Source organism: Amphiura filiformis, chromosome 9 (assembly GCF_039555335.1).
Source record: "Amphiura filiformis chromosome 9, Afil_fr2py, whole genome shotgun sequence".
Classification (NCBI taxonomy): Eukaryota; Metazoa; Echinodermata; class Ophiuroidea; order Amphilepidida; family Amphiuridae; genus Amphiura; species Amphiura filiformis.
The window spans coordinates 21,626,856-21,652,651 of NC_092636.1; the positions used below are offsets into that span (position 1 = coordinate 21,626,856).

At 34.7% G+C, this 25,796-nt stretch overlaps 1 protein-coding gene across 1 annotated transcript in view; it reads left to right on the plus strand.

Annotated features, from left to right (window-relative positions):
* The window catches only part of LOC140160745 (periodic tryptophan protein 2 homolog), a 257,332-nt gene that overhangs the window by 48,259 nt on the left and 183,277 nt on the right, over positions 1–25,796 (plus strand). The window contains 1 exon segment of the mRNA XM_072184045.1: positions 12,466–12,684. Coding sequence (XP_072040146.1) covers positions 12,466–12,684 — 219 coding nt within the window.

Consider the following 25,796-nt stretch of genomic DNA (forward strand, 5'->3'; position numbering starts at 1 on the left):
ATATGAATCAGGGCCTAATAGTTGCCTTTTAAGCCTTTTCTAATGTATTACATTAAGTCATATTGCACATTTCCTCGTTTCAAATACTGTTTTTTCCTTCCAGGGTGTAGCTAGACTTCTCCGTACTCCACTTGCCAATTGTGCTTCTGGCTATTGCATTTAAGCTTAAAACTCTGATTATTATTTGTGCACAATTGATAGATTTTCACATCTAATCTTTTCAGTCACCGTCACGCCCTCTGTTTGTTAGCTTCCCAAGTGGACTACTGACTTTGGATTGCGGATAACTTTTTAACACGGATTCTATGGAGAGTTAGGCCAATTTCTGGCCTAACTAAAATTGGTCATGATGTAATGCATCTTTAAATGAATCTGGCTTGTGATTGGTCCCCAGATATCGTTATTGATTGAACAAATTCATCAGGATCGGTAGAGTAAACTAGTAAACCAGAGTTCGTAGTATCTGATCCAAGAAAATGCACTTACTGTGTATGCGTTTCAACAACCACTGTTGTCTTTGTCAACACTTGATGAGGAGTGACTGCAATCTACTGACAACCAACGCTAGAGGGATATGTAAAATCAGGCGGTTTTTGGCGATTTTAGCCATTAAGCCCCCCTCCCCACCGCATAAATCTGAAAGCCCCTCTGAGCCCCCCTCCTGGGCGCTATTGCAAAATCAATGGAGAGAAACTATACTACCTTGTTTCTTAATAAAATGTAACGGGTACATCAGGCAACTATGAGAGCCAAAAAGGCCTCAAATTGAGCAAAGAAAGACATTAATTTTCACGTGCATTTCAACCAAGGCGCTTCATTAGTGGTGTTCGCCCTTAATGTCATATTATCATGACCGTTTTATTTTGTTTTATGTTAAGGGCTGGGGTATGAACGTTTGGACAGTATTTATTGTGGGACATTAGAGCACATCAGACATATCGAATTGCATTCTGAATACTAAGAATGTCCTGATATCAAATAATTTTGATTTTTTGAAATTCGCAATGTAATACACATTTTATGACAAATCATTAAAATTGATATTTTTGATATATAACAGTCCTCGAAGTAAATTTTATAAATTTAATGATACATTCTTTAAGTATATGTAGCTGGGAGGAAAGGCCGACGATCAATTGAAAATTTTGACCTTTTCGTATTGAAGATATGGATTCCCCCAAAAATAGGTCTTTTGGGGAAATAAAATCCATATCTTCAATATGAAAGGTCAAAATTTTCAATTGATCGTCGGCTTTTCCTCCCAGCTACATACACTTTAAGAATATGTCATTAGATTTATAAAATTTACTTCGAGGACTGTTATATCAAAAATTTGAAAAATATCAAATTTTAATGATTTGTCATAAAATTGCATTATATCGTGAATTTCAAAAAATGAAAATTATTTGATATGAGAAAGACATTCTTCGTATTCAGAATGCAATTCGATATGTCTGATGTGCTCTCATTTCCCACAAAAAATACTGTCGAAAAGCTCAAAACGCTCATTCCAGATCCCTTAACTATATGTCATATTACATGTTTCACATTTGTATGCGATTTTAAATAATTCTTTATCATGTTTATAGGACATGCTCTGTTATATTTTTATATCCTCTTTTCATTCTTGAAAAGATGGAACAAGCTTTTTATTTCACCTATTGGGTATTTCTTTATTAATTTGTGTTTATATGGCGATTTCAAGTGGGATAATAACTCCTGTATGTCGTAAGCATAATGTTGATAGATTTAAATATCATTATAAATAGGCACTTAATAATAATGATATTGAAATAAATTGATAAATAGATAAATTAATAGATAAATAAATAAAAGATATATAAGCCTAGATAAATAATAAATAAATGATAAACTAGGAGTAAATTGCAAACATTAAATATCTTAGAGCAAATGAGCATTTAATAAGTTTTTGCGACAAATATTTTGCCCCTTCTTGTACGTTTTATCATTATTTTATCTTTTACAAATTTTTTTGGGACATGCTCGCTTATTTATTTTTTATGTGTTCCTCTTATCATTTGTGAAGTATTTCTTTATTTTTGTTTTAGTACAAGTGATCACTGAGTATGTTTAACTGTGGAAATATCGGTAGATAAGGTGTTTTTTATTTCACCCTTGAGTATTATTTATAAGTGTATCAACATACATTTCACATGTCATGATTTTTCATTGTTTTATTTTAAAGCAATTCTTTATTGGGGTGCATGCTCTCATATATTAGGTGTTTTTTTTTCATGTTCCTCTTGTCATTCTTGATAGATGGCTGTTTATTTATGTCGCGTGTTAAGTATTTTTTTAATTTTTGGTCGAAGTGTATAATTATCATCAGACACATGTCACATTTTTATGTATGATTTTGCATTATTTAATTTCAAATTATATAATTTTTTTATTTCACCCTTGAGTATTATTTATAAGTGTATCAACATACATTTCACATGTCATGATTTTTCATTGTTTTATTTTAAAGCAATTCTTTATTGGGGTGCATGCTCTCATATATTAGGTGGTTTTTTTTCATGTTCCTCTTGTCATTCTTGATAGATGGCTGTTTATTTATGTCGCGTGTTAAGTATTTTTTTAATTTTTGGTCGATGTGTATAATTATCATCAGACACATGTCACATTTTATGTATGATTTTGCATTATTTAATTTCAAATTATATAATTTTTTAAAGCGTACTAACGTAGTTCTTTATTTTTGTTTCTGTGAATATCATCCGAAAAGTAGGCCTCCTGCACATTATGATTTTGCCTTGCTTTATTTAACTCTTTACTGGGGTGCATGCTCTCTGCTGGGTTTTTTCATGTTCCTCTTATCATTATTGACAAGATAGCACCTGCTGTCGCTGTTTATTTATTTAGCCTAAATTATTTCTTTACTTGTGTTTTTAGATTTTGAAGTTTATATCATGATAGCACACGCTATGTTTTTATACCAACCGCGTTTTCTTTTTGAAAACAGTTCTTGTTTCAAATCCTGGTCCGCAATGTCAACATTCAGTTCGTTCATAAAATATGGCTATTTATTTATGTCGCGTGTTAAGTAGTTCTTTATTTTTTGCTCAAGTGTATAAATATCATCAGACACCTGTCAAATTTTTATGTATGATTGTTCATTATCTAATCTTAAAATATATAATTCTTTAAACTTATTTCTTTTTTCTGTTTCAGTGAATATCATCCGAAAAGTAGGCCTCTACACATTATGATTTTCCTTGTTTTATTTAAACTCTTTATTGAGGTACATGCTCCTCTTATCGTTATTGACAAGTCATCACATGCTGTACGCTGTTTATTTATTTCGCCCTCATTTTCTTTACTTTTGTTTTTAGATCTTTAGTTCTTTATTTTTGTTTCTGTGAATATCATCCGAAAAGTAGGCCTTCTGCACATTATGATTTTTCCTTTCTTTATTTAACTCTTTACTGGGGTGCATGCTCTCTGCTGGTTTTTTTCATGTTCCTCTTATCATTATTGACAAGATAGCACCTGCTGTACGCTGTTTATTTATTTAGCCCTAAATTATTTCTTTACTTTTGTTTTTAGATTTTGAAGTTGATATCATGATATCACACGCTATATGTTTTATACCAACCGCATTGTCTGGTTAAAGACAGTTCTTGTTTTAAATCCTGAATACAATGTCAACATTCAGTTCGTTCACCTCACAATGCGGTGCGATGTTATATAACTGTATATATTGCAGGGTTGCCAAACCCAGCGATGTAATAGGCCTAGGTCAATAGGATGAGTTTTGAAGATTTTCCTCATGACAATTTCCTGTCCTATAGACACCAATTGATGGTTAAGAAAAATATTGCATGACTTCTCAACATTGGCTTTATCGCGACTTCTGGTAGTTTTTTATCTCATAGAAACCAACGGTTGATAAAAAAAAATATTAGGCGACTTTTCAATGATTTGACCCAGCGGTTTGCCCTCATTTGTTTGGCAACCGTGGTCTGTGTTAAGTGAATATATTTCGGTAAGAAAATAATTATCATAGACCATGTAGACAGAACGGACAATAGTCATAGGCGCTCTCCTCCATTTTGAGAAATATACTTTTACACACACACTACATTTATAATTAAAATGATCAGCCTTAAAGTTTTACCTTTTAGTGGGTTAAGCCAAACCTAAGTGGATGAAATATAAATCAACACTTCTGGCACTGATTGGTTTCCGTAGTTGTTATATGGAATACTGAGCTGTCTGTAGCTACAAAATTGTCTGCAAATCGGCTTTTGCGGGCCTCTCTTTTCGGGCGTTTTTCTCATTAAATTAGGGTCCCGTTCAAATAAAAAATAAACTGGTGTCTAGATGTAATCACAGTTAACACACCAGGAAAATTATAGAATATACAACAACCTAGTTACACCTGTAGACTGCGAACAAACATGCACCTGGCCAGACCTGGCCGTAAAACAAAGTGTTCTCCCTACGGATACCCTTAAGGGTCACACAAAAACAAAAAAGAAAATTGTAGTTGCCAAAAAAGTTCATCTACTGTCATTAATAATAATGCAAAGGCTCAATTTACATGCAAATTCCACGAACAGAGAGCGCAGTACATTAAATAGATAATTATACATTTTGTAAGTACTAGAGTAGGAATCTAATAGATACTTGTAATATGCACTTGCGTGATGCTTGGCGGAGGGGAAAATTTAATGATTTAAATGTCAAGCTGAAATACTAATAAAAAAAAGTGATTTTAATTAGAATGAAATATGATGAGTTAATTAATTATTGATGCTGATAGCTCATATTTGGTCAGAATGACGACAGTAGTGCAGTAATCATTACAAGTGATTTGAAATGTGATCAAAGCAGCTTAGTTTTATGATCATAAATCTTAAATGATGCAAACCACAATGAACAGTTGGGTAATGAGTTTAATGACCTTTATAGGAAGAGACATTCTGAGATTGTTTTCATATTCGATGGTAATTTGTAATTTTGTAGGTATAATCAAGCAAAATAATGTTGGTACACTCAGAAACACAAAATTATGTAAATACCCACCCGGTCACTGCTCTCTCCCAATTCAGTGTTGTTGAAAGCAGTTTTGATATTGAGTTCTTCAGTTTTCCCAACATTGATTGTGGGGGGAATGGGGGAGGGAAGGAGAAAGGGGAAGGCTTGTACTTATTATTATTCATAGGTATAGTAATCTCACTGAACTAGCAGAGCTGTATGAGAATTTCAACATTATTGTTGAATTGTGCCAACTATATTTTTTTCTTTTTCCCTGATTGCAGGTGTTTTAATGAATTAAGGGGCTCATTCATTCAGCACATTTGGTGAGATTTCTCATAGAATTTGAAGGGAGAATCAAGGCTCCAATATAAACATTATATTTATTTATTTTTTTTAAATCCACCCTATTGTACAGACTGTTTTGGCCGCTGATCAGAAATCTTCCAAAATAGTTCTGAAAGATGTAAATAAAACACCACAACCAATCACAAACTGGCAAACAGCATGTTTGATGATCACTTGGCGTGGTATGATTGTTCACACCAATTGTGTACTGCATTGCTCCTACTTGTCGCAGTGTATTGAATGCGATATCCAAATACTGCTTGGTCAAAGACGCATTGAAATTGTCAGAAATTGATCGGTTGAATTGATGGTTGCGCATAGGCGGCAGAAGCGGGGGATATGGGGGTACACATCTCACCTTAAATTTTGACAAGGGGGGACGTCTTCCTAAAATAATAATAGAAGAAAAAAAAGCAATAATTGCCCTGTTGATCTTCCTTCTTAGCACGAAATACACTATGTTTTGGGCCAAAATGGGGTAAAATTGCAAAATTTTGTGCGCTTCGCACGCACTGGCCCATCAAATAGCAAAACACACCTTCATTTGAGGCTAAAATAGTCTGATATTGAAAATTATTCACAAAAAAGGCCTAGTAAAACAGAAACAAAATATGCTTGTCCCCCCCCCCTATATTTTAATGCTTCTGCCACCACTGTGGTTGGTCATGATCACTGTTTGCCTTAAGGGCCATCCTGAAAAGATCTAAAATAGGACCAAAATAATATTTTACCTAATGAGCCTGTTGTACTTTTTTTTATAAAGCAATTGCTTTAAAAAGAGTTTGGCATAGTAGCTTCTACATTAAAGACAAAATCAACATGGAACATGTTTATGCTTGTATGTACAGAAACCAAGAATGGTGCTGTCTGTGCAAAATTATTTGTTGAGGTTTGAAACACTGATGGGCAAGATGCATCTGAGCCCATTGTTTGAAGTTTTTTTAGGCAGAGGGTACAGCCAAGTTGAGCCTACAAATGGGGGGGGGGGGTGTTGCTCCTATTGGAAAGGTAGGTGTGATTTTGTGGGCATATTTGGGGTGCTTTTTCTTATAACTTTGGGTTGAAATTTTATGAAAAATGGTTTAGAGTTGGGATGTTTTTCAATATATTCCAAAAATCTGGAAAAAGTGCAAATTCTTCATGTTTTTCAACAAAATTTGTGTTAATTTTTGCCTAGTTTTTAGGTATCTTGTTGGAGTCCCAGCCACACATGTCTACCCAATTCAAAGTTAAGAACCCAATTCAACATTAAGAATCCCTCCAGATCTGTGAAGCATAATACACAGTGCAGACCCAATAGCGTGAAAAAGAATATTCAAGTTCTTTGCCCAAATATTTCAGACTGTTTTGATTAAGCTGGCGTGTGCAGGTGTATAACGATGTTAAGGACAGGCCACATTGCTAAGAGGCATATCGGGCTATTCCAGTTGAAATCCATACACCCCCTACACAGGGAGTGAGAATTTCAAGTGGCATTGCTTGAAGGGGTGACTCCATTTTGAAATCTTCACCCCTTGTGTGGGAGACTATGTCTTCCATAGGGGTATGGATTCCAACCAAAATAGCCATATGCATCAAGCTGCATAGCCAACCACTTAAAATGTGTTGAACTGTTCTGCAATTCAAACATTAAAACGGCACATTATTGCATAATTTCAAGGCAGGCACGTGAAGCATTTGATTGAATCACAGCTCCGCATATTCTGAATAATGCACAGCCCAGGTAATGGAATATCATGTATAAAATTGAAGTGTACTGGAGGCATGGCAAAACTACGTAGAAGTGAGGGTTCTGCAACTCTCAGTTTATTTTTGTAGTCAACTAGTCTGTACCAAGTAAAAAAAGTAGTCGTGACTATGACTAATATAATGACTAATTACACTACAGAAAAGAAAACTCCGGTATAAGTATGTTAAAATTCATGAACAAATGAAAAGAAATGTCAAAAAGTAATTATACAATACCTTGGGTTGAACTTGCGTAATATTTTCCTTTATTATAAGCAAAAACAGTAAAAAATCATATCATGATGATATTCATACATATGGAGATGCAAGATAGACGATTCTCACTATAGGTCATAGTCGAGAGTAACAACTGCTTGACTACGAATATAGCAGTAGCATATCAGGAGGAGACAAGAGGTAGAGTGTCCCACCAGCAGTGTCTTAGCTAGCCACCCGTCTGCCCCTCGTTTTTAGTTTCCTCCTGAGACGGGCAAAATTAATGCCTTTAACAGATGCTAAATTATAAGGTATTGATGTGTTGAGAAAGGCTGTTGACCTTTTTAGTAGACCAGATTTGCTAAACAAGGCCAAAGCAACGCATATTTGAACTTTTTGAACCCTCAATGGAAGTTGAAGTTTCGAAAATGTTTTGAAGGTCTAATTAGGACAGGCAATTTTACTCAAATGATGGGCAAACCTAATTTCTAGCTAACACCCTGGCCACCAGACGCCTCTTACTGGGTTGGCAAGCTCCTTCTACTGGAAATTGACTAGAATTGTGCTAAAGTAGTGAAAAATTGTAAATTGACCCAGTAAACCCCAAATTTCACCTTGATGTTGGCCTAAAATATCGCAAAATTGAAACTTTCAATTGCCCAAGTGAAACCAAGCCAAATGATGACTAACCATTAATAAGGACACCAAAATATAGGCAATTAATACATGTAGTGTTTCAACCCTTTCAGTGCAAACATGGTAAAATATCGTTTCTCCTACATGATTCATTGGAAAGGACTAGCATTGTCTGTTTGTCTTTGATCTATTCTCATAAAACACAGAGGAAAAACTGGAAAATATTTAAACTGTCATTTATATTTCATTGTTTCAGCACAAAGTGCTCAGTTATTTGGATATGCAAGTTATCAAAATAGCGTGTAAACTGAACCAAGTTATGAAAGATCAATGCAATATGTCACTCCTTGCCTCAGCAAATGTCATCTTGTGAAACTAATTTGAACTAAAATTATCTTTTCCCCCAAAGCTATTTAATCTATTTCAATTCCCATTGAAAGCAAAATATTTACCTAAATGGGGAAATTGTATAATAAACCAAAAAGGGGTTTGTAGACAGACACAAAAGGTGATTTACTTTTGTGGTGTATAGTGCATTGATTATGTAACCGCAATATGAGATTGCATAAACAATAATATTGATATAATAAACTGACGTAATATCGCGAAAAGACGATGTTTGCGTGCAGATTTGATATTAATTGACTTTTCTTTGCGGTTGAATGTGGATATGTTGAGGAAGAATGAGCAATCAGTCAACGGAGTATGTGATCAGTCGTAATCAGATGAATTCAATGTTGTGTCATCATTTGTCAGCTGGCTGGATGGACTAATGCTAAACTGGATTTGTTCAGGTCAATTTGAAGCTAGCTTGGTTGTATAAATGGCTAAAAGGGAGAGTGGTAGTTTATGTTAACTCCAGAATGAGGCTGATAACGATCATAACATTTACATTTGTTATATATACTTGAATACACCTGCAACCGTCAATTTGTCATTTTAAAGCTTTGTAAATGTCATCTTGTTGACAAATTAAAAGCATGATAAGCAAAATTTGTACAAACATCACTTTGTCGGGTAAAGATAACATTTTATTAGATATATATCAAATGCGCTCAAATGTAAAGTGTCAAGTTCTTTGCACGCATGCTGCACATGTATATCACATTTTTAAGAGATTCGCTGTGTGATAATTTGATGTATACTTTCACTTCTGCTTTTAATGTCACAGGAAATCTACTCAACTTGTGTGGAGCCCGAGATCAATAATGCAACTGACTATATGTCGTGCGATCACACCAAATGAGTCATTTGTAAGACAATATCAAACCGTATTTTTTAATTTCATTGTTTGTATCTTTGTCAGAGCTTTATTGTACTGAAAATCCCATGACAATTGGACTTATGATTCCAGAGATATAGCTGTTTTAGTGTTGTTCAAAACAATAAAATACAAAGGAAGTGGAATACCATTATTAGCTATATCTCAAAGTCAATATTCACATCAAACTACCGTATTGTTTGTAATAAGCGCTCCCCCTCTAATAAACGCCCCCCTCCAATTTTTCTATGAAAAATTGACAAAAAATGCGAACATTTCCATGACATATCGTGTAGGTAAGCTTAAAACTTGCATCAGTCATGTCAGTCACGATCGCTAAATTGAATGGACAAAACCTTTTATGACTCAACTCCCATCCATTTCATTGCCTAATTATGGTAGAATCATGTATAGTCGTAAATCTCTCCTTTTGATAGGAGCACCATCGGGAAATTGAACACGATTTTTAATCTTTTTTCACTGACAATTCACTTCCAATAAACGCCCCCCTTTTACAAACAATACGGTACTCATCTAGCTTGATCACATCACATATATCTTCTAAGGCATAGGCCTACATTTTACCACTTTGCTTTTAAATACTAGTGTCTATATTTAAATACTTTAAAAAGTCAACAAAATATTCTGTTTTCAATTGACTGAAACTACTTTGATCATTGAGATAACACCCTACTTGAAAGCAGCTAAAATAGGCAATCCCACGCTTGGGTTTTTATTGTTTTCCAGAGCTCATCAATTTGATTTATTTTCCACTGTATCTTTTTTCAGGGGTAAAAATTTGCTGTAAACCAATGAATGGATTCTTACAAAGATTCACATGTACATAGATTTTTAGTGTATCAAAATTGATTGTCATTTCACTGGTGAAGTTAACAAAGTACTATATTGTTCCTAATAAGCGCCCATGGGCCGTGACATTTCATGAAGGCTGGGCGTTTATTAGGGATCAATTTTTTGTGTACGTTTTTACATTAAATGACCACAATAACACCACTCATTCCAGTTTTAGACGAGTCTGTTTGCAGGAGGAATGGCTTATCATCATGAGAAATTAATTTCCTATAATATCCAGGAATTATCTAACATTCTTTTCATGTATATTTGCACTTAATAATAGTACATTTTAGTGCTTTTTCAACTTTTAATAGAGACTGACTGGGTGCTTATTAGGAACAATACGGTAGTTAATTTGAGAGGATTTCACAATATCTTTTGGAATGAATCAAGTTTGATTTAACCATTCTGTGACAAAACCCTACCCATGCATGTTCCAAATTTACAAACATGTAGTTAAAATTCAATTCAATTCAAATTTATTCACATATATCTCAAAATTATTTACAAAAATGATCACAATCTTACAAAGATCATGCATGCATACATGTATCAGTTAGTTGTTCATTTTGATCTGTATTGAGGTCAGTCAGATCATGAAGATTTTCTTTGCCTGGCATGCATCTACAACCCACCTTTTTGTGTTATAACAGCATCTAAAATCTGCCGCTTGACAACAAATTTAACTTTTGTGGTGTTGTCACATGCAAAGTCCAATGTCTTTATGCTCTAACACCAAAAGGTTCAGTTTTTGCAACCCCCTCAAAAATATTTAAAGGCGCACATAAAAATAACAGATGTGGAGCTGTGTGGAAATAGGAGTATAAACTGACCAGTAGATACCAGTTGTAGTCATACTAATTCATGGCATATTGGATGGCCTAGGGGAAAGTTAGTCCATATTTGCAAGACTATCCTTGCCTTCAAGGTGAAAGAAACCTACTCATGTTACCCTCTAGCCATGGACTGGCCTATGGTCAGATCTTACCCAGGGAAAGATGACATTCCAGTATTCCCCTTTAAAGAGATACTGGCTACGCCCCACAGTGACATCGCCCCGATATCTTCATGGTAGAAATCGCCATGGTAGGTTGAATCCACAGCCACCCATGGCCATTTTATTCGGACCTTATGAGATGCATAATTAGTGAAGTGACCTGACTAAGGCTACTGACTATATATAACCGGGGTAATTGATTTCTCGCTGTGTGAGTAAGCTTGTATACGACATTCATCATGAGATATTCATCATTTTCTAACCCAGTATCCGAAGATTTTTGTCTGATATCAAAATCGTGCATATCAATTCACGTGTATCGATCCCGTGTATTCGTTTTAGTGTCTCTGCTGCACCAAATAATTATTAGCCAGGCGATGTCGGTGTGCACCCCCCTGATAATGACATGTTTTGCAGCAACTTGATTCACAGTTTGATCATAACGTGGATTTAATTTTACGCTGAGACCATATAATACCTAAAGTATTATGGTCTCAGATTTTACGTGATCATGGACTTGATTGTAGGAGTGAATATCATAATAAAATCATCACACCACCTCAACCATTTAGTTGAGTTCATGGATGACCTGAAATGTATGGACCCTTTGGACTTGGAACAATTCAGGTGGAATCAAAACTAATTACAAATCAAATCAAAATTTCAGTCATTTGTGAAGGATATGAGTAAATTAAACCAGATGTAAAGCATATTCAATTGGGACTGTACAGCATGATTGATTGAACATCAGATAGAACTGCTATTTTTGTACTTGGTGAAAATGGCACCAAAATTGTGTTAGGTGGACTCACATAAGAGCAGTTAATGTCCTTCATGTTCTTGTTTTGATTGTACATGTATCTTAAACCAGTTTTTACAATGCCGGGCCATTTCCACAGTCTTAGAATTTTAGTATGCCAAATGGATTTTTTTTTGTTTCTCAAAAGTGGCCAAATGTTGACATTTTTTTTATGAAGAATAACATTTTCTTGCGCAAAATCTCTAATTGACTATACCAGAATAATGATGCTGGCCTTGATTGAAAACTGCTTTTACCTAAATGTACACAACCAGATTCCTATTGCAGCCACCTGTACAGGTACACTGTCGCCAATGTACTGTGCTGGTACTGTGCATTACAGGGGAGTACCAGTGTAGTACCACTGCTGGTGGATTGTTTGAAGTAGCAGCATTGGTACTATGTTCCATGCAGTCAGGTTGGCAACAGTGTACCTGTGCATGCAGCCAATATAGGAATCATGTAGTGTACTATTGTGCAGAATGTGATAAATGTATGTATAATTTCTCAATTTTGTTCATGTTCAAAATATTGGGACAGTTTTTACTGTTTTTTAATGTTATTAATGCCCGTTGCCAATAATGATTATTTAATTATATTTAATTTTACATTTACTTCCAGGTCGTCAGTGGGCAGCTACAACAACAGAAGGATTACTAGTGTACTCCTTGGATAGCAGCTTGACCTTTGACCCATTTGATTTGACACTTGACATCACCCCTAGCCTAGTAAAAGACACCCTCAGCAAAAAGGAATGGTCCAGTGCCCTCATGTTGAGCTTCAGGTTAAATGAAACCAAACTTATTCAAGAAGTTGTGGAGACCATCCCATGGCAGCAAAGTGAGTAATGTGTTTGGTTGTTGATGCTATTTTTGTTGTTGTTGTTGTTGTTGTTGTTGTTGTTGTTGTTGTTGTTGTTGTTTGTATTTTTGTTGTTGTTGGTTGTTGTGGTTTTTGTTGGTTGTTATTATTATCATTCTTGTTACTCTTACTATCCCTGTTATCATTGATGGTAGTGTGGCATACATTTTGCATTTTGTATATTTAAAACTCAATTGCCCGACACCAGCAAATCCCAAATTTAAAAAGTATCCCAGGAATACATACCCCTTGGTCCTGGTAACACTGTCACAGCAGCTGTGGTGACACAAGAATCACCATCTTCTTTATAATCAAGGAACAACATACTCCATTCCTTCATACAAGGAATAAATAGTGTTGACAACATAAACACAAAACTATTGCTAAGCTTGACTTAATTCTTAATCAAAATTCATAGATTTTTCTTAATTGATGAGGTGACTACCTCGGAGGCACATTGGTGTCCATAAGAGGACTCAAGGGTGTGCTCATCCCTCTTATGAGTTGGTTATGGAATGGGTCCATACATGTTATAAGTGGGTTTAAGGATTGCTACAGGATATATGCACACTCTATTGGACCTCTGTACCTTAACACTTGAGTAAGAGCTTAGAATGACCAAGTTAGCTTCAGGACAGCTGCCTTATGCTGGTTTCATACTACCCTGGCGCTGAGCAGCGTGGCGCACGCCCATTGCAGACAAATGGACACAATCAAGGCTTGTCATTGGTTGAAAGGCCCTGCCGCTTGCGGCAGCGGCAAGCGGCAGGAAAGTCTGACGGGGGCATCAGATGAGCAAAGTAAATCACAATTCATATTGGACTTCAACTTGTACATGTTAGTCACAAAAAAAAGTTTGAATGGAATTCTTCTTTATTTTCTTTCACAAATTCAGATCATGTCAAATGTTTTATTTTGGTAAAATTTGAAGTATAGGAAACCATAGAATTTCTTTGTTTAGTCTGGACTGGGAAGATTATTAGATGGCTAGACACTTAACTATTTTGTACTACTAACTACCAAATTCAAATGTATGGTGTGCTGTCAGTTTGAAGGATGAACATATCATCCACTCAACGTAATGCTGAAGGAGAAAAAAATGTTATAATTCAGTTCAATTCAGTTCAATTTAGTTCAGTTTTAGTCCAGTACAGTCAGCTAGTGCACCAAAGTAGTGCAATATGAGTTGATTATAGTGACTGAGGATAATGTAAAGGTGGAAATGTCTATTGGATGCAGGTTTGGCAACAGTTTCTTTGATCAAAGTATGTGTTTGTTATGAAATATAATTGCAAGCAGTTTGGGGCACAGTAGCACAGTGTTACAGGCTCTACCTCACAATCGGAGGGTTGCAAGTTCGAACCCCAGCGGTGCCATCATGTTATGCACTTGGGCAAGGCGCTTTACCTCAATTGCCTCTCTCTACCCAGGGGTGAAATGGGGGGACCTGTAGTGTCCATTGAGCGCTGTCCATAGGTATGAGCATGCCTTGGGTATTGTATGGCAGCTGACACATTCTAATGACAGCGGAAGAAATGTAAAGTGCTTTGATTTATTTTTTATATCATTATTGTTTACCATATTTATATTCCTGCAGCTTGTGAAATGTAAGCCAAACCACGGTTCTCATTTAAACGGGAAATTGAAAGGCTTGATAAAAGGTCCCTGTCCCAGCCATAAAACAATTTCAAGAGAACTGGGGCTTAGTTTAAGTGCTTTTATGGGATATATGGAAAGAAAACAAAGGAAACTGACTTGCATTAAATGCACTCGATGTGGTCATAGCTTTTCTTAGCATTCAAAAAGCGAATTTCCCACTCCTGAGGCATTCCATGCGAGTGACCATTTAGAGTAGCGCTGCTTGTCCCAGAGCAATTTCACCCCACTTGAGGAAGTTAAAGCATCTAAATCTAGCTCAATGACGAGAGAAATATTCATCGAGCCGATTCTTAGTATTTACCAATTGAGTGAGGAGAAGGGTGAAGGATATCACGCTGTTTGCCGATGATATCAAGATCTTTATCAGCTAAATATTGACTCAGAAATCTAGTATGACCAGTATTTCTACTTACAGGGTGTGTCATTAGATAAAAAAGACATAAATAATAGCCCATTAGCCTGTTTGATAAAATAATGACTACTGAACAGTTTTGTAGTTGTATTATTTATAGTTCATTACTCTAACACGCAGGGAGGTATCCAACATGAAATTGTGACTTCTGTGTAGAAATTAAAGGGACACTTAAGGGATCTGGAATGAGCGTTTTGGGCGTTTCGATAGCACATCAGACATATCGAATTGTATTCTGAATACGAAGAATGTCTTTCTGATATCAAATAATTTTCATTTTTTGAAATTCACGGTATAATACAAATTTTATGACAAATTATTAAAAGTTGATATTTTTCACATTTTTGATATATAACCGTCCTCGAAGTAAATTTGATAAATTTGATGATATATTCTTAAAGTGTATGTAGCTGGGAGGAAAAGCCGACGATCAATTGAAAATTTTAACGTTTCATATTGAAGATATGGATTTTTTCCCCAAAAGACCTCTTTTTTTGTGTGTTTTGGGGAAAAAATCCATATCTTCAATACGAAAGGTCAAAATTTTCAATTGATCGTCGGCTTTTCATCCCACCTACATACACTTTAAGTACATATCATCAGATTTATAAAGTTTACTTCAGTATTGTTAAATATCAAAATATCAATTTTAATGATTTGCCATAAAATGTGTATTACATTGTAATTTCAAAAATCAAAATTATTTGATATCAGAAGGACATTCTTCAGATTCAGAAATACAATTCGATAGGTCTGATGTGCTCTCATGTCCCACAATAAATACTGTCCAAACGTTCATACCCCAGCCCTTAATGATTTACTTAACCATTATTGCTTTTCATGGTAGCCAAAGGCTTCAACATAAAAGGTTTAGAGACATTTTTCTCAAAATACTAAAAGCTATCTCAAGAACCACTGAACCAATACTTGGCTTGTTTTTACTCATTTTAATACAATTTGTCATGGTGATTCCAAATATGGTCATGAAAATGTACAATTCTGATTTTTTTAATTGTAAAGAAAATTCGGAATTTGTTGTCAGCTGAGGGCTTTTTGTAATGTTAAGCATTTTCCTGAACCGCAGATTTGAGATCATCACCCGTTCATTTAGACCATACCATACATTTCCAGAAAACCTGGAGTGAAGTGTCCCAAACTGCACTGACTTAGTATGAGAATACTATAGAATTTGATGCTCAATTCCATTTATTTGCCTTAGGGAGGCAATGTGACTTTGTAATTGACCATCTGCATTCTCAACCTAAATATTGAATTTATAAATATTTACCTTCCTTGTCATTCCCATGTGGATGATGGAAGGCCAGTGATTGGATTGATTAAATTGCACACAAGGATAAAGAAGATAAAAGTAAGTGAGAACTGTGAAAGGCATACTTGCATAGGTTTTTACCCGTGAACCGTGATTCCATTTGCAAAACAGTTTAGTGGAGATCTGGTGACAGGTGTATTTATATCCAATCATGGGAATTATCTCATGTCAACCTTTATGGATTTCAAACTGTGAAATACGTTTATCAATAACATTTATTTAAAGGATTGAAAGTGCTTTGATTTCGCCACATCCTGTTCTTTGTTTAGCCCATTCTAGCATCAAAAGCATTACTTTGTTTTAATATCTGCAACAAAGAAAGTTAAATGAAATTGGTGGGAGTAGACCTTTTGCATTAAAGTTTGCACATCCTTTTTAGCTTTAACAACCCACTGGTATCTTAGTTGCAAAGTGTCTTTGAAATTTCAATGTGTTAATGCAAAAAGTTGTATTTTACTATTTCTTGGTCACATGATGTGATGTGATGAAGTGAAACAAACTTATGTCCTGGAAATCATTTTTGCTAAACAACAAAATGATTGTGTAGCCTCCTTAAAAATAGTGCTTCTGATTTTTGCTCTATTCATCAAATGATAAGTCTTATGTATGTTATATGTTCAGAGCATCTTCAGAGCAATAACATCCACTAAAGACGCCAGTTGACCCAGTGAAAGCACTGCAGTGAGTGTACCACATTTGAGTAGCATAGAAGTTTGATTTTGCTTTCTATGTTATATGTTGTTTCTGAAAGTTGCAATCTAATGAAAGACAAGACAATACAATGCTCTACTAAAGATTTAAAAACAAAACAAATTAAAGTTGAAGGCTATCTACCGATGATAGCATTTTGTGGAATGAGCATGGTGAAATGCTATCTACTGAAGATAGCATTTGTAGAATGAAATGAAATGCTCTCTAGTAAAGATACCATTTGTGGTTGAGATGGCATTTGTGGATTGACATTTTAAACTGAAGATAGCATTAATGCTATCTACTAAAGATAGCATTTGGGGAGAAATACTATCCTATAAAATGCTACCTATTGAAGATGGCATTTTGTGGAATGAAATGCCATCTACCAAATATGGCAGTTGTAGAATGAAATGAAATGCTACCTACTAAATATAGCATTTGTGGACTACAATACTCTCTACTGAAGATAGCATTTGTGGAATAAATGCTATCTATTGAATATAGCATTTGTGGAATAATATGCTTTCTACTGAATATAGCATTTGTGGAATCAATGCTTTTTATTGAATATGGCATTTGTGGAATAAAATGCTGTCTACTGAAGATAGCATTTGTAAAATAAAATGAAATACTAGACTGAAATTTGTGGAATGAAATGATATCTACTGAAGATAGCATTTGTGGAATGAAATGATATCTACTGAAGATAGCATTTGTGGAATGAAATGATATCTACTGAAGATAGCATTTGTGGAATGAAATGATATCTACTGAAGATAGCATTTGTAGAATGAAATGATATCTACTGAAGATAGCATTTTTGTTTATGAAATGATATCTACTGAAGATAGCATTTGTGGAATGAAATGATATCTACTGAAGATAGCATTTTTGTTTATGAAATGATATCTACTGAAGATAGCATTTGTGGAATGAAATGATATCTACTGAAGATAGCATTTGTGGAATGAAATGATATCTACTGAAGATAGCATTTGTGGAATGAAATGATATCTACTGAAGATAGCATTTGTGGAATGAAATGATATCTACTGAAGATAGCATTTGTAGAATGAAATGATATCTACTGAAGATAGCATTTTTGTTTATGAAATGATATCTACTGAAGATAGCATTTGTGGAATGAAATGATATCTACTGAAGATAGCATTTTTGTTTATGAAATGATATCTACTGAAGATAGCATTTGTGGAATGAAATGATATCTACTGAAGATAGCATTTGTGGAATGAAATGATATCTACTGAAGATAGCATTTGTGGAATGAAATGATATCTACTGAAGATAGCATTTGTAGAATGAAATGATATCTACTGAAGATAGCATTTTTGTTTATGAAATGATATCTACTGAAGATAGCATTTGTGGAATGAAATGTTATCTACTGAAGATAGCATTTTTGTTTATGAAATGATATCTACTGAAGATAGCATTTTTGTTTATGAAATGATATCTACTGAAGATAGCATTTGTGGAATGAAATGTTATCTACTGAAGATAGCATTTTTGTTTATGAAATGATATCTACTGAAGATAGCATTTGTGGAATGAAATGATATCTACTGAAGATAGCATTTTTGTTTATGAAATGATATCTACTGAAGATAGCATTTGTGGAATGAAATGTTATCTGGGCCATTCTTCAGAAAATGAAACTAATTTGAAAAAAATCAAATTGTAGGTATCATTTATTTTTAAACTTTTTTGTGACAAGTACAGTTCAAAGTTTTAAGAACTGTAATTTTCATGAAAAATTAATCACCGAACACCCTAATTTGCATAAATTAACATAATTGTTAGTTTTGGGTCTGAAAGTAAGGTTTTTGGGCCATTTTAACACTTACTGCAGTTTTAACTTGTTATAATTGTGTTTTTTTAATTTCCTGAAAAATATGCTGTTATGACGCCACTAAAACAAATCAGAACTGTTGAAAATTTTTTCAAACCACAACAATCGTAATTAAATCTAAACAAATTAATTGGTTTTGTATGTCACACACGTGACCAAAAACATGCAATTGTTTTTACCATCAGAAAAGATTTTATTAACTGAACTTCATATTTTATGTCAAAAGGTAGACTGATTATACCCTCCATTCCAGCTTCCTAAATGGAAATTATTATTCTTAGTTTTTACATAATTCATGATAATTAACAAGTCACACACGTGACCGGGGTCACGTGTGTGACAAGTTTGGTAACGTGTGTGACGTACAAACTCCGCCATGGAATTCCATTAAGAGCACCCTATGATGTTGAATTTGGTATCAATGTATAGCTATGGGTCTCCTCTATCCACTGACACCAAAATAGGTACCAACATTCTTGATACCTTGCTGCTATGGTATCATTTTGTGGTTGTGTCCTCACAAATGTGATAAAACCTTGATTGTACACACAAATAGGCTTAAAATGGACTTTATGGAAGAAAAAAATCCAAACATGTAATTTTTACCCGATTTGTAGTTGCCATATAAAAGTAAATCACAAAATGAACCTAAACACATGGATTTAGCTCAACATCACCTGAAATATTCTTGAAAAGAGCAAAAACTGACCCATGTTTTACCCCTACCCCTAAGAATATGGATTTCTGTGTCACCATCCGGTTATTTCAGTTTTAATGGAAGGTTTGTATGAAGTGATTGTTGACATGACACCACTGTTTTTCCCTAAATAATACATTTAGTTGGTTATAGGGCATATAATAAATAAATTTGGAAACAAATTTGCTTTTATAAAATACTTAAATTGTTCACCCAAAAGTTTGGTAACGTGTGTGACATTCAGACGAACAAAACCAAATGTCACACACGTTACCAAACGTTTAGTATCAAACCCCCAATTAACACAGCTAGGCATGAATGTTTCTTGTCAATGTTGGTGTCATTGTAATTGTAAGATATCAATGCTTTACTACATTCGGTATGAATATGTAGGTCCTTGTACATTCACAGAAATTTAGAAATGAATTTTAAAATCCAAAAACTTGCATCCGTCTGATGTCACACACGTGACCGACCCTTTGTTGTCCCCTGACACGAAAATAACACAACGTAAAAAAAAAAAAAAATATATATATTTGAAGAGTATAGACATTAGTGTAACTATCATGCAAAAGATATGGTGTTATCTGTTTTATTTATAAAGCAGGCACAGGAGCATTAGTGTGAAATACCCCTAGTTATGTCACACACGTGACCGAAGAATGGCCCATCTACTGAAGATAGCATTTTTGTTTATGAAATGCTATCTACTATGTGGCACTTTTGGAATGAATGCTGTTTACTACAGAGAGAAATGGTATTTACAGTATTTGTCTTGTTTGGAATGAAATGTTATCTACTGATGATAGCATTTCTAGAATAAATGATTACTATTGAAGATAACATTTTTGGAATGATGTCCATTTTTAAGTCAAATGTTGTCTGTTAAATACAGCTTCTTTTTAATCCAATGCTATCTATTGAAGATATCAACATTCAATTTCAAAGTATATTTTGCACACATTGTCGATTACTGAAAAAAAAACCACTTTTTATACTGAAATAATGCTATATATCTACTGAAGACAGCAGTTACCTGGAGATGACATTTCTTGAATTACTAACTGTGCCTGATGAGTTCTTATGGATGTCTACTACAACCATGAAATGCTTATAGAAAGACTAATATTTAGATATACATGGAAGTGGTGCTTTTGAGATGTGGTGTTACAGGAAGGAACATGGAAAAACTGGAAAACAAATTCCTGGATCTTAGATAAGATAAATATACATTTACCATCAGGAATGGCATTAATGGAGAGAAAGCTGATGTAATTCTGCCATGTTGTCAAGAATCACAGAGGAGTAGAAAAAAAAGTGTGCAAGAAGCTACAGAATGCTGACATGGAAGGGGACGTCCATCAACATCTTGGACCAATGAAGTGAAGCTGGTTAGCATGGTCACTCTTGGCATCAGATCGAACAAGATGGAGTACTCTTGTGAAGACCACAGCAGAAGTTCATTAGCACCACCTGAAACACAGAGAGAGATTCCTTGGAGATAAACATTTTGTAATCATAAATAATGGTATTCCATTCTGGCATCCACAATACAAAATTAAACATTAAAAATCTTAGCTTTATAATATTTCTTTTCTAGGATTTACAATCATAAACTGGTGATAAAATTTACCGAGTGATAATTTGCTATATTGTGAACTTAACAATAATACTGAAGTTGTCAACTCTTGAAAGGGTTTATTTATTTCTGTCTACAACATATAAACCCTTCCAGTCTACAAAGTATGTTATTTCCTCGCTACTTCCTGAAGATAGCATTTCATGAATTATTGGCTGTCCATTGTGAGTTATTACGGTTGCTGCTACAACCATAAAATGCTTTGAGAAAGAATAATATTTAGAATAAACATGGGATATAAACTTTGCAATCATAAAGTTGGTATCCTGTACTGGCAACATCAATACTAAATTAAACATTGAAAATATTTTTAATGGGTAGAGAATTTACTATCATTCACTGATTGAAGAGGCTTTTAATGGCTATAGGATTTACTATCATTTACTAATGATAAAATCGGCAGAAAATGTACTGTATTGTATATTGTAGAGTTAACAATTCTGAAGTTGTCAACTCTAGAAAGGGTTTATATGTTATATTAATATGATGTAATTAAATTTTCTGAAAGACGGGCCGGACTCATTTGATCCAGAGCAGGTTATAACTTGAAACCTGCTATAAAGGTAAAACGGGTATAGAAATATAATTAGGTTAGGTGATTTAGTTAAGCCCTGAATAAAAATATCTGTAATTGTCATACTGTATTTCCCTAGCTACATCTAATTAATGTCCAGTGGCTATTGCAAAAAAAAATAGTTTAAGGGTAGACAAGGTATTGTTGGTCGAAGCAACCAAAAAAAAATTGATTTTCATTATCTAAATCAATATATTATTGAAAATAACGCTTTGATGTTTTGCAAAAGTTCATTCTTCAAATCATATACTTTGAAAACTTGCTTGATTTTAACATTGTTAATGAGTTATGTACATTTTACCAAAGTGTTGTTGTTTCAGCCCTCTTTACAACATAACTCAAGAACCACAAGACCTACAAAAGTATAACTGTGATATTTGAATTCTTCTACACACTCGCTATGAAATGATCAATGCAAAAGCTCACTACCATTCGCAAGATGATCTGAACTACCAAATCGCAACCGTTTAAAATAGTTGCTAACCTTAACTCAATGCAGAGTTCAAGTAAGGCAAGATTGGTTAGCGTCATGTTCAACTGTTTATAAAGACCTCTCTGACAGCTGCTTCTTGATGTGTATATTCTTGGAAAAATGATATTATGAAAATGGGTGAATGAAAAGAGGGAATGTATCAGGGAATTCAAATGGCGCTTTTATCGTTCTATTACATGGTAGTCTTTGAGTTAAGCCCAACATTGGCAAAACATGTTTCCCTTTGGTTGCATGTTTCAAAAGATCTGAAGTTGAAAGGATAATATTTTCATTCATTAGAGTGTCGATAAAGAGATCCATTTCAATAGTTCTGCTTGGAATTTTGAAAACAAAGCTTCTTAGGTATGAGAGCACAAAGCAGCCCATTCTGGCTGCAGCAGTTCCCAGATTGTCATCACCCTGTTTGGTAGCTAGTAGTATATATATTAGGATGACTGCGATCAGAGTGCAACCAATTGACCCAGTGAAAGTGCTGCAGTGAGTGTACCAAATTTGAGTAGCGTAGAAGTTTAATTTTGCTTTCTATGTTACATGTTGTTTCTGAAAGTTGCAATCTAATGAAAGGCAATACTTGTGGAGTAAAATATGCTCTACTAAAGATTAAAAAACAAAAATTAAAGTATAACGCTATCTACCGATGATAGCATTTTGTGGAATGACCCTGGTGAAATGCTATCTACTGAAGATAGCATTTGTAGAATGAAATGAAATGCTCTCTAGTAAAGATACCATTTGTGAGGGTGATAGCATTTGTGGAGTGAAATGTTATCTACTGAAGATAGCATTTGTGGAGTGAAATCTTATCTACTGAAGATAGCATTTATGGAGTGAAATGCTGTCTACTGAAGATAGCATTTATGGAGAAATACTGTCCTATAAAATGCTACCTATTTGTGGAATGAAATGCTATCTACTGAAGATAAATACTGTATAATTTGTTTTGTAAATACCTTCTACAGGTTTTGTAATTATCTATATATATACCCGATTTGAGTGGGACCAGAATGGGGTGGGTGGCCCCACTAGTGTGAGACCAGATTGTGCTGTCATACCTTAAAACTTTGAAAACCTGGCTTTGGGCCAGATACAAAGGCAGAAGTTTCTACATATGCATTTCTTTGCATCAAAATTATGATTTCAGGTTCTTCAACTGTAATTTTTTGTAATCACTCTTGATTTCCCTCTCAAGTAATTTGGTTTGTGTCTCTTCTGAACACTTTTGCCACATCGGAAAAAGTTTGGGTCAAAACTACTGATGCATTTGTCATGACTGCAAATCCATGTAGAACATTAAAACTCTGGAGGAAAATTGCTGGTGCATTTAGTGCAACTGCATATCCATGCAAAATATCAAACTGGTCCTCACTGTTCACTTTAATACAGTCAGGGCACACATTTAAGCCAATAAAGCTGTCTGACTGACTTGCTGACTGTCTACCTAGCAGTAGCCATAGCAATAATTAGAACATGTGCCCAAGCATGCTAAGCCAGCCCTTGCAAACCATTAGATTGGAATACAAGTGAAGATAAACAGATAAACACAAGTTGACATGACCACTTCCCTCTCTATGAGAAAACCGGATTATATCTGCCGGCCAGGTTTTAATTGTTTTTTCGCGCCTTGGAAAGGCAAATGGGTTATGCAGGTGACATGATTTTGTTTTGGTGGTTTGAGTAGTTGGTGGGAGTGTACGCAGCATTTAGAATCATGATTAAAATGTTGAGAGGAATTAAAACTCATCCAAGATTTTATAACCAAATTTGTGACACGATCAAGGGAAATGAGTCGGATGTTGTAATATTGATTTTGAGATATTGGCAAAGAAAGTGTTAAAATTCTTTTGTTTTATATTGTTTTCAGCGATTGATAAATTGACGTAACTTCACAAAAAGAAATTCGTATCAACATGGGGTTTTCAGTTTCTGAAAGCCCTAAATGTCCTCTTTAGAAACATGTGTAAAACTCATTTTCGACCAGGGCCGACATGTGACTCATTCCCCTTGATCATGTCACATTTAAAGTATGTAGGGTTTTTCCACCTACCCTATTTGATCTGGTAAATACCGTAAAAACTTGATAGTTAGCATATGTGCTTACTATTGAGTGCTTTTAAAACATGCGAACATGAAGAGCCCCATTCACGAAAGTGTAAAGGGTTTTGAGCAAATCATCGATACACATAGTTATATACGAACAAGTAATGTGTGTCTCAACCCCATTAGCTCAGTTGGTAAAGCACCGGACTTTGGTACAATTTCATGTTTTCAAAAGCTCGATAGTAAGCACATATGCTAACTATCGAGTTTTTACGATAGATAGATAGATAGGAAAAAAGTAAAAATAATTTTATTATTTGTTAATTATTCAATTGTTGCAAATGTTCCTTTCTGATGGGGGAAAGGAACCATGGACATCCATAATTTGTGTGTGGGTACCTACTGTTATTATTGTATTTTGGTGTGTTTGTCCTCAATTGCAGGTCTACATAAAAGACCACCCATACACACACATACATCACTGCCTTGTCTAGATCACAGTCAAGCATTGCTTCTGAGACGAGGGCCAAACCATAGGCTAAACCCAGGTAGTAAAAAAATTATGGTTTGCCATTATATGGAGACATAACTTTGATAAGACCTGCATTTAAGGCCCTGTGCATGTATGGGCCTCTTTAGCCTTGTTGACCCTTGATGTCCTTTATGACTGTTTTTTTTTGACAAACATGTACACACTTTCATCTTGGGAAAAAAATTTTTAGTGTAAAAAAAGTATATGAAGGGGAATTGAATGACTGTGATTATAGTACCATGTTACACTATGCATAGACATGGCTAGGACAGATGCGTGGAGGGTCATCACAGGACATAGTATTTCGGCCTTTGTATGCCTTAAAACAAGGTGTTAATGTATTGGCATGCACACGCATAGACATCATCTTCAATTATTATTTATATCCATACCCGAGACCTCAACATCCCGGAAACACACTTGAACTGGTGCACACATATTTGTTTTGAATACATCAGTTGGAAATGGTGATTGACATATTTACTTCCGGATATATACATCATTTGATTACAAGACGGAGGCCAAATTGGCGGTACGGTTAACCCACATTGAGTCTTGAGCTGATGGTCCTGACCAGGGTCCAGTGATTTCCGCAATGCGGCATCACAGGATGGGATGCAGCAAGAGTAATCCTTCTCCAAACAATTTCAGAATTCTTTACCAGACAAATCCAAATCTCCATACAAAGTTACATCAAAATATTAATTTTGTTTTCTAGCTTTCTGCTGATATACAATAAAATATCAGCCTTAATTTTCACCCTTGTCCAAACTTTTATATCAGTATTTTTTTTAAATATGGATTTTTTTTCACACCATGGCTACACCACTTTTATTTACAAAATAAACTTCAAACTGTGTAGTTGAGATAGGCAATTCTTCCAGCTATCATGTTCAGACTGCTCCCTGTTATTTTTGTCTACATAGGGCCCAATGCCACAGTGTTTCACAGAAATGAAAGTATATGATATTAGGGGGACTCTCATGTGAGCAAAACGCAAACATGAACAGAATCAAGACATCTCAAGTTCGGTTCATTGGTTTTGTGAGGAGGATTTGCATTGTGGAGACAAATCTTCTCAGATTTATATCTGGTTTGAAAATGGTGTCAGACTTGATTGCCTTCAGGAAAATTGTGTGCATCCAATATCGGGTT